This window comes from Eucyclogobius newberryi, unplaced genomic scaffold (genome assembly GCF_026437365.1).
Source record: "Eucyclogobius newberryi isolate DKJ021-1_F unplaced genomic scaffold, fEucNew1.0.hap1 SCAF_7, whole genome shotgun sequence".
Taxonomy (NCBI): Eukaryota; Metazoa; Chordata; class Actinopteri; order Gobiiformes; family Gobiidae; genus Eucyclogobius; species Eucyclogobius newberryi.
In genome coordinates, this window is record NW_027316389.1 from 14273360 (window position 1) to 14288446 (window position 15087).

At 41.3% G+C, this 15087-nt stretch overlaps 1 protein-coding gene across 1 annotated transcript; it reads right to left on the bottom strand.

Annotated features, from left to right (window-relative positions):
- Positions 1-1777: 1777 nt before the first annotated feature.
- LOC140349420 (carbohydrate sulfotransferase 1) lies at positions 1778-14757 on the bottom strand. The gene is made up of 3 exons (XM_072435737.1): positions 14545-14757; positions 4443-4614; positions 1778-3090 (listed from the first exon to the last, which is right to left on the bottom strand). Exons 1-3 carry the CDS (start codon positions 14545-14547, stop codon positions 1976-1978), a joined length of 1290 nt encoding a protein of 429 aa, XP_072291838.1. The 5' UTR covers positions 14548-14757; the 3' UTR covers positions 1778-1975.
- Between the last annotated feature and the right edge of the window lie 330 nt (positions 14758-15087).

The window sequence follows — 15087 nt, forward strand, 5'->3', positions numbered from 1 at the left end:
TGGAGGTCTAAAAATACATTATTAAAAGGACAATTTCACCTCGAATTTTAAGGTCCACACAGAACAGCATGACCGTTCCATTCAAATTACTCTTTATTCACACTTGGAAATGGTATTTTAAAGCTTGACACACAGGAACTCAGTAGGTCACAGTGGTTGCCTGCACAGAATTTAACATTTGAAAGGCAAAAGAGAACCCCAGTGTCTTTTATGCATTGATCAAGGTTTAAATGTCTTATAATATGACCCTTTCAGGCTTCTTGAAATAAATCTAGAGCTTAAGTTATAGTATTACACATTGTTAAAAAACATAAGGTCATGGCTTTGTCTTTGGGCAGAAAATGCAAGGACAATCACGCATGACCCTTTAGGGTGTCTAATTTGGTTCCCGAAGGGGTACTGACATTTATTAGGACAAAGGAGTGTCTATTATGATTGAAGTATGCAATAAAAAGACTGTAAGTTGTGGCTAAACAAGTCTATTCTCCTAAAAAAACACAATAATGACATAATAAAATAGTAAATCTCTTTGCAGACAGACTTTTTAAATGCAAAACATAATAAGATTTGGCCCTTGCTCTGTATCACTTTTGGCCCATCGACAGAAACGTAATAGCACAAGAACTAAAGAAATTCTTGGCCGACTAAAGACATACTCTGTGCATTGATTAGTCGCCTGACGTGTTATGCCAGCAAATCTTACCATGTATACGTCCCAAAAGTGCAAGAACACAAAATCGTAGGAGTTCACAGAATTACTTAAATCCTCTTACTTACATTTTAATTCTCCAGGAAAGAATTCAGCACATTTTGAGGATTCAAGACAAACACCACCTTTTACCAACAGAGAATTTTCAAATGATGAAATCGGCCACAAACCTGCTGTGTCTAATCTCCCACAACTCTGGACTTAAAAGCACTTGTGAAACATGTGGTCATTTCTATTTTCTTTCCAGTTCCAACCTCTGTCACAAATGAAACGTTTGTATGCTTGAATCAGTGTGCTAGCAGAGAGAAGGGCTAAAGAGGCAGGAATTTGGCCCAGCGACAGACTAAATACCGTAAGATTACAAAATAAAAGAAAAATGTTTTTGAACAATTTCACACAAGCAATTATGTTCCCTCTCAGGATTCCAGTGAATTTCAACACAGCCTGATGAGTGCAGGAAAAGTTCAGCACTGCGGCGGATAATGCTGTGATCATTATTTATGAATAATTTATTTTATCAAATTAAAAAAGTTAAGTTGCACTGACAAAATGCCCACACATTCAAGACTTCATAACGTCGCGTGACTTGTATTGGAGAACGTACCTGTATATATACAATATCGAACAAAAAGTAAGAGGAATTGTATTGCAGAATGAAAACAACACCAATGGCTTCAAAATTCAAAATAAATGATGTGACACTTCCACCATCTCTTTCTTTGTTCTTTCTCAAGCCTCAAGCAGCATATTATTGCAAACACAAAAAAGCACAGCAAAGGTAACTTTTCAACCTGATTTATCAACTGCAACAACAACAACAAAAAGGAGCATAAATGCCAAATTGTGCAAGTTATCCAGTTCATGTCCAAGTCAATAGGCCTGTCACAATTATATCGACTTTATCGTTCAATAAATAATAGTTGTAACAATATTTTTGTGGTTAGATATTCATCATGTGTAGATTTTCTTAGCGTAAGTATTGATTTTTGAGTAGGATAATATTTTAGTTTGAAGCACTTAAGGGTTTTATTTGGCTTTGGATTTGTTTGTTTTGTTAGATTGAATATGTTTTTATGGTATTATACATTCAGAGAAGGATTTAAGGGATTATCCTGCTTTAGAGTTATTGTGTCAGTGTCATTTCAACATGACTGTTTTGTGATATTTTTAACGTAGAAATATGTTGTACCTCAAAATATGTAATCGTGACAGGCCTACGTATCAAATGAATAAATAAATAAATAACTAGATGAATAAATAATCAGCTCATAGTATTGGGTGGAAGGTCCTTAGCTCTACCAGGCTTTGGGACAGGTTGCGGAGCTGTGCGGCTGAGTGCACAGGTTTGTATCCCAGCAGGGACAGTGTGTGGTTACAAAGATTCTGTACGGTCCTCACTATGTCGAAGCTCAGACGTAGCCTCCAGCTCTCGGCCGTGGCCCTCGAGTGCCGGCTGGTGGAGTACTTGTAGTTCCAGTCTGACGGGGAGCCAGTGTTATTGTTGGTGTTTTTGCTAATCCAGGTCAGAACTCTTTCATCCACGTCCAAGCCCACAAAGCGGTAAATGTCCTCCGTCTTGTCTTTGGGGTTGACAGCCAGGTCCTCGTAGCGCACCAGGAGGTAGCGTCCCCGGAGCCACTGGGGTCTCTGCTGCGCTGTTATCAGAGAAGCGGATATGTCTTTGCAAGTGCTGGTGATCTGGGTCAAGTCCACGTAGCGGGGCTGCCGTCCAGTGGCGTTCCATATTTTCCAGGCTCTGAACTGGTCGGAGAAAGCTGTCATACGTGAGGCGAGGATGGCTCTGGGGTCCCGCACCAGGTGGATGATTCTCAAGTCCAAGCGAGGATCTTTGGTCAGGGTGCGTAAGTCGCCCACCTCTGGCACCCTCACAGTCTTTATGGCTATATGTCCTTTTGACAAACACGACACGGACGCTGAAGTAAAGTTGAGCGCGCCACACTTTTTGGGGCACCAGATTTCATCAGGACCCTCCGACACTACGTCCGGGTTTTCGGGGCACACGGGCGGAGAGCACAGGGCGTGACTGGAGCTTCTGCGGAACAGGGAGCTGGTCATGTGTTCCTGGGGCTCTGGGTGGATGTAGTTCTCCATGAAGTGAAGGTCACACGAGTAAAGATTGAGGAGGAGGTCGCGGTACGCCCCCAGGAGAGCTCTGCGGTCAAGCATGCGTCTCACCCGGCTGCTGGAGTTGGTGAAGGCCTGCTGGACGTGGTAGAGGGGCTCAAAGATGTAAAAGACCTCGGGGTGCTGGTTGAGGAGCTGCCCCGTAAAAGAGGAGCCGCTGCGCGTGGTGGCGAACAGCAGGATGTGTCGACGGGGCAGGTCACCGGACGACCAGCCGTCACACAACAGTCTGGAGTCTACGGAGAGAGAGTTATATCGGTTCAATCCATTTTCAAAGACGTTTTTAAAAGCAAAATCAACCTCTTAAATGAATATTTTTCCACAGGTCTAGTCCACAATTATCTTACTCTTAACATCATAGCCATCAAAACAAAGACATTTTATTTTAGAATACTCGCCTAAATAATTGGCAAAGGTTCAGCTCCACATTTGATACATTCATAACAGCACAAAAGAAAAGAAAATTGTTAGCTATGACAGGGGAAGAAATGAGTTGTTCAGCCATGGCATACAAATATAACTTTGAAAGCTTTGACCTTGTTTTTTAAGGCATGTTTTCAAGACATTTTCTTCCAACGTTTAAAAAGATATTCAAGTGGTATAAAACTTAGAGATATCACAACATAAAAATCAATGAGGCTTATGCAGTTGGAAACTTATTTTTAGATGAACTAAACTAATTTTACAAGTCGGTGTAATCCCTCATTTGTCCAGGAGTGTTCCAAAAAACAGTTGTATCAGCTGGAACATTTCGACTCTCATCCAAGAGTCTTTCTCAATCTGCGAATCGAGTCTGGGAGTTCAGGTTGTATATCCTACTCCAACAAAAACTCCCTTTATCAGGAGGTCCCGCCCGGTGGGAAGGGCTTAGAGTAGGATATAAAATCTGAGTTCCCAAACTTGATTCGCAAATTAAGAATGACTCCTGGATGAGAGTCAAAGATGATACAACTGAATCTTTTCTACAATAAACTAGTTTTAGTAAGTTTTTGTCATAGCATTGAACTTGCAAAAAGTAAACTAGCAAAGAGAGCCAATAAGGCGTTAATAATTTAGAGGGTAAACATGCATGAGTAAGTTGCTTGTCTGCCGGTGATTACCGAGGGGGTTTATGAAATGGCGGAACTCTAAATATAGCCGAAATAGCTAACGTGTAATTAGCGCTGATGAGGGGCTGATTGCAAAGGGGATGTAACTTTTGTACACAAGCGCGCCATGCCAGCAAGTTGCAGCTGTGCCACGCGGACAGAATTAATAGGGATAAATTGGAGCATAATTGTAAAACAGATCAGAGATATTTAATTTCTATATCCTCCTGCATCTTTTGGGGAATTCCCTGAGAAAGTGAAGTGCAGTGCTTTTGGTGAGCTTTCTTTTCAATGTGATGCCACAGTCTGCACCAGAGATTCTCAAGTCCTGGAATAGACCAAACTCTGCACATAATATTCCATAATTAATTATAATACTGGAGCTGAATTTCGCGCTGTGTGTCATCTCATTAAAAGTGTATATTCAGTTTCAGTACGAGTCAAACACCAGACTAAGTGCTGGCAGGCGATGTGGGACAGTCCTTAGAACTGGCTGTTACCTCGGTGGTGTCTGCCCTGGCAGCTGTATGCCCCGGGACAGGGCACAGACAGGGAGTCCCTCAGGGTGCGGATGGCTGTGTACTGCACCCCCAGAGAGGCGCACACCAGCAGCAGCACGGTTTTCCACGAGCACTCCATCTCTCCACGTCCTCTGGCTCTACATCCTTCACGCTGGGCCATCAGGGGAACACACAGACACAGATATAAAAAGTCAGATTTCATTATACTGTAATTGACAGAGTCTCGTGCATGTGCGTTGTTTTGAATGCTGCAGGCGTTTTTTCTGCTTGACATAGAGCAGCTGTTCCTAGGGAAATTACCAGACTTGCTTTAGGGCACGTCAACATTAGGTAAATACATAAAGCATTGTAAAACGAGTCATTACTTCTGCCCCTTTCCAAGCTGTGTCCTTCACATTGTGCAAATGCATATGGGATTTTCAGGAAAGGTGTTTCTAAAATGGGGCCAAAATGACAGCGCTCTTATTTAAGCAGATTATATGCTGTAAATAAACACTTTCAAGGTTTCAGAGGGGATCAGCAGGATAAAAAAATATTCAAATATAGGCTCAAAAGGTCATAAACGGTGAATGTAGCAGTGTCCCTATTGGCTGTCGTGCCAGTATCCAGCGTTGCATAATTGCATTTCCTTTTTCGCGTTCCCTCTCTTCTTCTGGGTAATTAAGCCTCAAAGCTCAAAAAGAGAGCTACACAGCCTGATAAATATAGCTGTCTTAGTGCAGACAAGTTGTGAAAAAATTCTCCTCTGCTCTTTTTTGCCACTGGGCATGAAAAAGCAAAGGTAGACGTCATTTTCAAAATGGATTTAGGAAAAGGCACTGCCATCCATTTGCACATAAGCACCCAAGTGATCATGGGTAATCAAAGCAGATCCTGGAGCACAGCTGTCTATCCATCACTCAAGGTGTATACACTGCCTCGAGGTAATAACAGTGTGAAAATACAAATAGGCATATTATCTGTCTTTACATGGACTTGTCTGTGTCACCTCGTCGACTTCATTAATGATGTTTATGAGCCTGGCAGTCTCATATCCTCAGGACCATGGCACACTGAGCTCACATGGGCTTTTGATGTTCCATTAATCACAAACAGCACCAAACTAAAGACATTTACTCTGCGGGTGAGAAGAACAGACGCACAGACGCTGATTTCATGAGCCATTCTGTTTGAATACGACCAAAAAACACTAATCACTGAATCACCTCCTCTAGTAAATGCCAAAAATAAGAGCAGGGGCAGAGTGCTGCTCGTGGCACCTGACAAACAGTAGTAGATCATGTTTTTTTTTTAATGCAGCAGTTTGATGGATGTGATCTCTGTTCCACAGGATTATGCCAATTAAAAAATACAATGGAATTAATTATTTTGCCAATGATTAGACCTGGATTTGATCGGAATTCATTTAATTGCCCAGCACTAAAGGCTTACAACCAGAAACTTGTCATGTAGAATCTCAGCAAATTCAGCATTGCATCTTCTGGATAAGAGTCGAAACATATCAAACTTCACTTCACCTCTTCAACCGATATTACAAGTGCAGTAATGAATTAATTAATGCAACAGTATATTAAAAATGCATGTATAAACTAGCAATACAACAATATGGTGGCATGTAGGAACACATGAAAAACTCCTAGTCAGGCCAATGAGTCATTCCTTATTTGAAGGGTTTTGTGAGGACTTTTCCCCATGCAAAAGATACATGTTTTGATTTGAATTTCTCTTGCTTTTACAAAGGTGGACCGTTGCCATGCCAAATTCTTCAAATCCGGAGGGAATCTTTGTGTCTGGAACCACTGACTAGGACACGTTTCTTAAAGAATTTAATTTTGGCTGTAGAACGAATGGATACAAGTTACCTTTAGACCTGGCATTTAAATGATAGCAGAATAATGTGATTTTATATGCTCATCTTGAAAATATTGAAGATTGATGGTATAAATGTATAAAGACAGTTATAATAACATCAAGGATATGTAGTTAGTCAGCTCAAGGTAGAAATCTACTGTTCTGTATTTATAAAGCGTTCTTGCTGGACATCATGGCATTGCACCACTTATGCACGCAGTCTATACGGTCTCCTTTATTTTCTGTGACACTTATTCATCATCACATGTGTTTCCTTGGGGCAATTGTGTAAAGCTCACAGCTCTGAGCTCAATTAAGCCTTTTATGGTGCTAAATTACAATAGTCTTTTCTATTTTTTGGGCCACGTCTTAATTTTATGTGGGGTGATTATATGTTAATTTGTATGCGCAACAGTCTGCAAAACACATAATAGCGTACATACTATTTTCCCAATTGGATAAGCAGATTTGATTATATAAAGTCAAAAACAGAAACCGTGACAGCCAATGGGCAATCTGCAGTTGATTGATAAGACGCACATGGATTCACACTTTCCCAGTTACCAAATCAACTGAAATAATGAATAGTTGCTAAAGGTCAAGGTACCCAAACACCAACTTTTCTGACACGGTCGCCATAGGGTTTGTAATTCAATTCCTGGACTAATAGTGACCCTATAGTGGAGGGTGACTAGCCACGACCACAGCAGGCGGCCATCCTCAATAATGATCACTCTTATATAATAGCAGCACTGAGAGGATACACGCTGCAGGCAAGTTATACCGGTATGTCATTCAGTGAACAGTCACCCACATGGCAGCCAGTATTGATTTGTTATTCAGCTCATACTTTTCAGCAGGGTCAAATAACATAGCCTTTCTCAGGGGACCAATAGAAAATGAGGTAGAAAACCTTTTAAGGTGTGTAAATACTTCACAATTCAATCTCGGTGCTAATCCCAGCCCGTATAAATGGTAAAATATATACTAAATGTAAATCACTTTTCAGCGCTCACTTCAGCTCAATGAATGCTTCTATGGGATTGTCAAAAAAATCAATATCCTAATCAATATGAAAATGAATAATGAAATTGGATACACATTTTGAACATGTTTTGATACAGGGAAAAAATTACGTATCAGCCAAATCTGGACCAAAAACTATCATTTTGAAGCATCTTTACACATCATGTCCATATTTAGAAATACAATGTATCATTAGATCATTATCTTTCTCTACAGACTGATAGATAATAAGAATTTAAAATGCTTTTTATGTGTTGATGCTGAACATTGATTTTATTTTTCTACAAAGTAAAAAAAAATTAACAAGTTAATTAGAATATAAATCGTGTAGTTTTAGCAGTTATGGTATCTAGCTTTTTCATTGCTATCGACATTTTTGTATCGTGACAACTTTAAATAATGCTGGTTTCTGATTCCAATAATATTAACATAATCACAATCAATCAGTAAACAGTAAAATATAGGATATACATTACAAAAATATTCTGTTCACATGGTTCAATACACTTTATCCTCAGGTTCATTAATATGTGCTAATTTGGCAAATTGTATTTGTAACCTTTCTAACAAATCCAATAATAATAATAATGTGATGAATTTCTTGTGTGGAACTGTGGAAACAACACTTATGAATAGACCTTTTGAAGCATTGTCAAAATCTTTGCATACGCTGTGAATAACAAAAAACATCAGCTAGAATGAGACAAAATCTCTGACTCAAAGTAAAAGGAAATGAACGTCTGTGCAGTCAGAAAACAGAACATGCTTCAGTGAGTGCTTATAATGAGAATCTATGGTCATGCTTCTTAGTACCTCTGACATTTGGTCACCAGTGCTACTCTTTTCCCCCTCTGCAGAAAACCTCCACAGCTGACTGACCAAGACACTTCCTCCATTCCACTGTGACACATTTTGTTTTTCTTTCTAGTCATGCTCCTCAGATCTGCTCCTCCTGCTGCTGCTGCTGCTGCTGCTTCTGCCCTCTGAGAACCAAAACAGATGCTCTAACGTATTAAACTAATTTGATTCACACGTTCTGGGCGGTTTAAAAACTAGCGGCATATTATCTCACCAGGAATGATGTGTTGTCAAGAACAGCTGGTAAAACGCAGGCAATCTGCACTTTATAACAATATAAGTGCTTATTGGGGATAAAGGCTGTGGGGAAGGGATCAACGAAGATTACGTTGTGCGGTGGATGCTCTTTTGGCAGGTCTGGGCAGTAAAAGTGGCTTTTTGGTGCAGTGATAACACTGGTGGAGATAATGGCATACGTCTGAGTGGAAGGTCCAAGATGTGGGAAAGGCTCTGCTGGAAATGAAGGTTACAAATGAGGTTATAGATTGTATTGTAGTCAAGAAGTGAACTGCCCCGGGCTACTATGAACAAGACATGACGAATCCAAGGCTCAAACAGCTTCAATAGATGCTGTTTTTAAACCCCACCACTAATATTAACTGTGGTGTCCAGATAAGAGGCGGGCAACGTAAGACGGCCCCTATCGAAATGTAGATAAAATTGTGACTGTTGTTTTGAAGATATGCTAAATTTAAATATCGAGAATATAAAATGCAACAAAAAAAGCAGATCAAAAGTGACATTTCTGCATTTTACAAATATTTCACAATGATAATTAAACCTCAAACTAATGTGTCTAAAGATGTGTTTCAATACTTTTCTGTTGACATTATATTGTCTGGTATTGTTATTGGGAAACTATACAAAAATATCAAGATAGAGGTGTAATTTGTTTGGTTAATGACAATAGTGATTAATCAGGTATTCACAGTATCAGCTGCAACTAATGATCATTTTGCTAAACAATTAGTCCAGCGATTATTCTTTCGATCAATTAATGTGTTGTTTAGAATGCAAAAGTCACATGATGAAAAGAGTTTTACTAAATTTGTAGTAGTAATAGTTACCTTTGTCTATTTGGAGTTTGAATTGTATTTATTCATTTTGTATTCTATTTAGATAAGATAAGATAAGATAAGATATTCCTTTATTGTCCCACATGGGGAAATTTCATTGGTGCAACGCAGGTAGATACAGAGGTAGATACAGAAGAACAGATCACTTATAGGAAGTCTGAAAAACACTTTCAGTAGAAGATCTCCTATAAATAAATAAAAACTCCCATAGACAAATAAATAAATAAATACATAAATACCATTGCATGTGATCACGACAGTAATTGCACATGAAAATGTGTCACGACAGCACATAGGTTGCACATGAATTGCACATGAATTCCAACAGCAATTGCACATATGACAGAATTGCACATGGTTAGGTCAGTATTGCGAGTGTTCAGTACTAACAGTTTTTGTTATAAAGTCTGACAGCAGCAGGAAGGAAAGACCTACGGAACCTTTCCTTCGCACATCGAGGGTGGATCAGTCTCTCACTGAAGCTGCTCTCCAGAGCGGAGAGAGTGTCCTGCAGGGGGTGACACTCATGGTCCAGCATAGATGTGAATCTAGCCAGGACCCTCCTGTCCCCCACCTCCTGCACCGAGTCCAGAGCACAGCCCAGGACGGAGCTGGACTTCTTGATGACTCTGTCCAGCTTCTTCCTCTCCCTCTCTGTGATGCTGCTGCTCCAGCAGGCCACACCGTACAGGAGGGCTGATGCCACCACAGAGTCGTAGAAGGTCTTCAGGAGTGGCCCTGTCACTCCAAAAGACCTGAGTCTCCTCAGGAGGTAGAGCCGACTCTGGCTCTTCCTGTACAGTGCGTCCGTGTTATGAGTCCAGTCCAGTTTGTGGTTCAGATGAACACCCAGGTACTTGTATGAGTCCACTCTCTCAATGTCCCGTCCCTGGATGTTCACTGGTGAGGGGGCAGTGGGGTGGCGTCTGCGGAAATCCACCACCATCTCCTTGGTCTTCCCCGCGTTGATGAGGAGGTGGTTCCGCTGACACCAGTCCACAAAGTCCTGCGCCAGTCCTCTGTACTCCGCGTCATCGTCGTCCGTGATGAGTCCAATGATGGCAGAGTCGTCAGAGAACTTCTGCAGGACACAGCTGTCCGTGTCATGTCTGAAGTCTGCAGTGTAAAGGGTGAAGAGAAAGGGCGCGAGGACAGTGCCCTGGGGCGCCCCCACACTGCAGGTCCGAGTGTCAGACACACAGTTCCGGGCTCTCACAAACTGGGGTCGGTCTGTGAGGTAGTCCAGGATCCACTCTGCCAGGTCATACTCCACACCAGCCGTCTCCAGCTTGTCCCTCAGGAGCAGCGGCTGGATGGTGTTGAAGGCGCTGGAAAGATCGAAGAACAGAATCCTCACAGAGCTGCCAGGCTTTTCCAGGTGAGAGAGAGAGCGGTGCAGCAGGGAGATGACGGCGTCCTCCACTCCGATGCCAGACCGATATGCAAACTGCAGCGGGTCCATGGCTGAGCTCACGGTGGAGCGGAGGTGGTCCAGGACTAGCCGCTCCAGTGTCTTCATCAGGTGGGACGTGAGAGCCACTGGCCTGAAGCTGTTGAGGTCTTTGGGGCGCGGTGTCTTAGGCACAGGTACCAGACAGGAGGTCTTCCAGACCTGTGGTACCACCCTCAGCTTCAGGCTCATGTTGAAGACATGCTCCACAACTCCACACAGTTCATCTGCGCAGGACTTAAGGAGCCTGGGGCTGATGCCATCAGGTCCTGCTGCCTTCCTCACTTTAATCCTCTTCAGCTCACTCCTCACCTGTGCTGCTGTGACAGTCAGTGGTTGGCAGGGGGACTGTGTCCTGGGGGGATGGGTGAGTCCAGGCGAAGTGGGGAGCCGATGGTCCGGGGCAGATAAGCGAAGAGGAACAGATGCAGGGCATTGTCCAGCTGTGGAAGAGGGAGCATGCAGCTGTGCAGGGGGAGGGGCGGGTGACCGATCAAACCTCAAGAAGTGAGCATTTAAATCATTCACCCACTGTAGATCCCCCTCTGTCTGGGCAGGGGGGATTTTGAAGCCCGAGATGGTTTTCAGGCTCCTCCACACTCCCTGAATGTTCTTTTGCTGCAGCTGCTCCTCCATCCTCCTCTTGTAGCCGGCCTCAGCCTGCCTGATCTTCCTCCTCAGCTCCTTCTGCACAGTCCTCAGCTCCTCCTTGTTCCCTGACCTGAAGGCTCTCTTCTTCTCCTTCAGCAGAGCCTTCAGTTCACGGTTAATCCATGGCTTGTTGTTTGGAAAACACCGCACCGTCCGGGTGCGTTATTAAGTTATTTAAACTTAACTTTTCTGTTTAAACACGCATTTAAATCTAAAGTGGTTCAGAAGACACGAAAAACTTCTCCTATAAGATTTTCATAAAACATTCCTTCATATGGCTCTTAAGTAGATACAAGCTCCCTTTAGACCTGGCATTTAAATTGCAGCATATCTTACTTGAATTCACGGTGTGCATTGACAAAAGCACTCAGAGCATCATATATTGAATTAATACCTACCCAACAAATCCTCTTACATTGGCCTTTATGTCAAACCACTTGTGGAATTGTGCTTGATTAACATAGGGTTCGTCCTTGAGGCTCGACAGAGTCTTTAGCTTATTGCTATGAGTGCAGTGATTATTCTCATACAAAAAAAAAAATGTTTTTCCCTTTATCTATGATCTATGATATTATTTGTCATGTTGTAATGTTTTCTCAACAAATCATACCTCTTTTTCTCTCACCACTTGTCGTCATCAGGCGGTAATCCTGAAGTTCTCTTCTGTTTAAGCCCATTCTAATTAATTTGGCCTTATATTTTCTTCTCTACTGAGCCAAATTTAGTCATTATCAGCTATTTTACCAAATTTTGCCCCGCCTTCTTTTGCCTCGTTTCGTTATGGATCGCACTTCCGGTTGAACGGGAACTCCGTTTACTTAAGTGAAGAATGAGGGAAAAGTATCGCCGCTAAAATATGCTATAAAGAAAAATTATTTGTGTAAAATGTTCATGTGACCAACAAGTCAACAATGCTCCGATTCCCTGGGCGGCATAAAAATGGGTTTTTAGTCTGTGTAGAACTTATTTTCTCTCAAGGTTGGCAGCTCTGTTTTAACTGGAAGGAGGATTACTGTGGATGGCGGCGCCCACACTTCTGGAATAAGGTGAATTTTAAGGAATTGGTTTGATACTTGATACTGATTTCAATACCATAACATTGACCACAAGTTTGAAGTTTTAAAATCATCATTCTAAAATCCTCATTCTTTTATAATCTTAACGTGATTTTTTTGGTATGAATACTTCAAATGAGGGTCTAGTTTCAATATTGATTTGTAATGTTTCATACAACCCCAGCTACTATTTTTACCTGATTCAAACTGCTTCACTCCTCTGCATCAGCAGAAATTGTGCCTTTTATCAGGATGTTATAGCCTACAGATACAAAAAAAAAAAATCTTACACAATTTATGCTATGGGAAAGGAGTTAAAAAAAAGCATCAATGAGCAACATCTGACATTTTGTAATCTCGCAAGAGAAATAGAGCAAAAGCAATAAACTGATCTTTTGATATTGATCATTCAAAGAAAAGCAGAAGCTTCTGATACATTTGACTTCGACTGCGTTTAGCTTGAGCTTGAGTGAAGCTGAAGTGCAACAGCTTTTTTGTCCGGTGTTCGGCTTGAGAGAAATAAGGGATTATCCAGTGTAGACTTCTACTAGGTTCACTATGTGCCTATTCTACACTTCCTGTTTGTTTCCATGGAGATATCATTGCTTTGCCAGGAATGTGACCCATTATGGCATTAAACATGTATCTCTATTTAAAAGGTTGAGCCAAGAAGGCATGTTTTTCAAGGTATTTTAAGAAATAAAAACATCTGTAACTGAATAAATGCAAGATAGATCATTTTAATCAAACCCAGTGAAAAGTAATGACATCCCCATGGAGACAAGTAGCATGTATTCCCCTAGAAATGTTACATAATCCAGCTTTAAAGCTGCATTAAAGGGGACATGTTATACAAAATAAACCAATGCACTATAACCTAGATTATAACTGTGTTTTCTCATCATTAGTTTACTCAAAGTTGTATTTTGATTGATTCATGCATGTTTCAGTTAATCCTGTATTGTCCTTTGTCTGAGGCTCAATTGTTCAGAAAATTCCTGTTTTCACCTACCCACTATCCCTGCTCACATCCCTGTTCTTATTTGTGTTTATTTAACAGATGAAGATTCCGAAGGACACAGGTTTGTAAAACGTAATGTAACCACTCTTCAACAACAAAAACATGTCAATGACAATCTGCTTTCTTATTAAATCTGCAGTTTTAAACAGATTTCAATAGACCCATTTCTATTATTGCCGTCTAAGATTAATATTGTGGTTTACAATGGACAAAATGTGAAATGGTAATCTATTTACTGTTAGTTCAATACTAAGCACATTAAAAAAAAGAACAACACGTCTGAGTTAAATGAAAGCTTGCGCACATGTAAAATCAAGTTAGTCTAGAGTCTTTAGGAGGATTGACTGTAGGCCTACTGTTTGCAAATATATTCAGTAAAGACACATAAAATCTATTGCATATTTTAACATTCATCCTTTTTCTTTTTTGAGAGGCTAAACACACCGGCAGATGCAGAAACAGACGCTATGGGCAGAGCAGATCCTGACCCCGGGCTCACTGAAGGAGGGAGCATGAATCTTGTCCTACACGAATCCCTCCAGCACTAATGTTCATATACATTAATTATACAGAACCTTATACCATACCTTTAAAAATGGCACGCCTAATGAGCATATCATTTACATCACATTTGCATTAGGAAAGACAGACGCTGGTACAGTCTGCATAATATTATGAACTGAAAAAAAAAAAAAAAAAAAAAAAGAGCATTCAATTTCAGTCAGTCAATGTTGTAAAAATAGTGGATGTTAATTGTAAAAAGTTTAGCAGAGGAAACGGAATTTAAAAAAAAGAAAAAGTCAACAGATAAAACGAGGAACAAGTGCTTTTAGATGTGAAGTTTTACCCTAACTTCCAGACACAACGATCAGCATTTGCACAGCTCACATCCAACTTAAAATGTCACCGCAATTATCTTCGTTGGCTGCAAAAAATACATACAAATAAACAAAAGAAAGCTAAAAAAAAAAAGAGAAGCTCCTCACATCTCCCGCGCGTCCCATCTCCCCCAGCATCCACTCAACCATCACTCAGCAGCACGGAACCGTCAAAGTCACGGATTTGACAAAAGGAAAACAAAAACGTCCCCTACCATCAGACATCCCGATCAGACGTGCACCGCGTCGCCCCGTCAGCCCGCCTTTGGTGAAGTGCATGCGTGTGTGCGTTTTGCAGCGGATGAGAGAGAAAGAGAGCGCAAGAGAAGGAGAGAAAGAGAAAGGGAGAGGGAGCTTTTCCTGCCGCCGGTGACAGGAGCCGGAGTGGATTCAAAGCAGATGCGCCTGGGCTGAAGAGCAGAGAGCGAGTGGAGAGGAGGCAGGCTTTTGCAAGGAGAGAAAGGGAGAGAAGAAGGGAGAAAGAGAGCCACACTGCCTGCAGATTGGTTGGGAGTTTGCTCCTTCGCGTACCGATGCTGTAGGCTGCGTTGGTTTTGCGTGTTTATGTGGCTTATTAGTGGAAGCCTGTGTGAGCTTAAAGGAGACACACATATTATATATTTTCCCAGCGCTTTAGTATTGAATTCTAACATAAGCAGATCTCGTTTTACATGTTGTTCATTGTAAACCGCAATATTGGTGTAATAGAAACTATTTATTGACTTCCTGTTCAAAACTGCAGAGCTGCTACGCCGGCC

Bases quoted from the DNA above. Each gene is read 5' to 3' on its own strand.
- LOC140349420 (XM_072435737.1), bottom strand. The intron at 3,091-4,442 runs GTAACAGCCAGT...CTCTCTCCGTAG, and splicing joins CCAGGGCAGACACCACCGAG to ACTCCAGACTGTTGTGTGAC.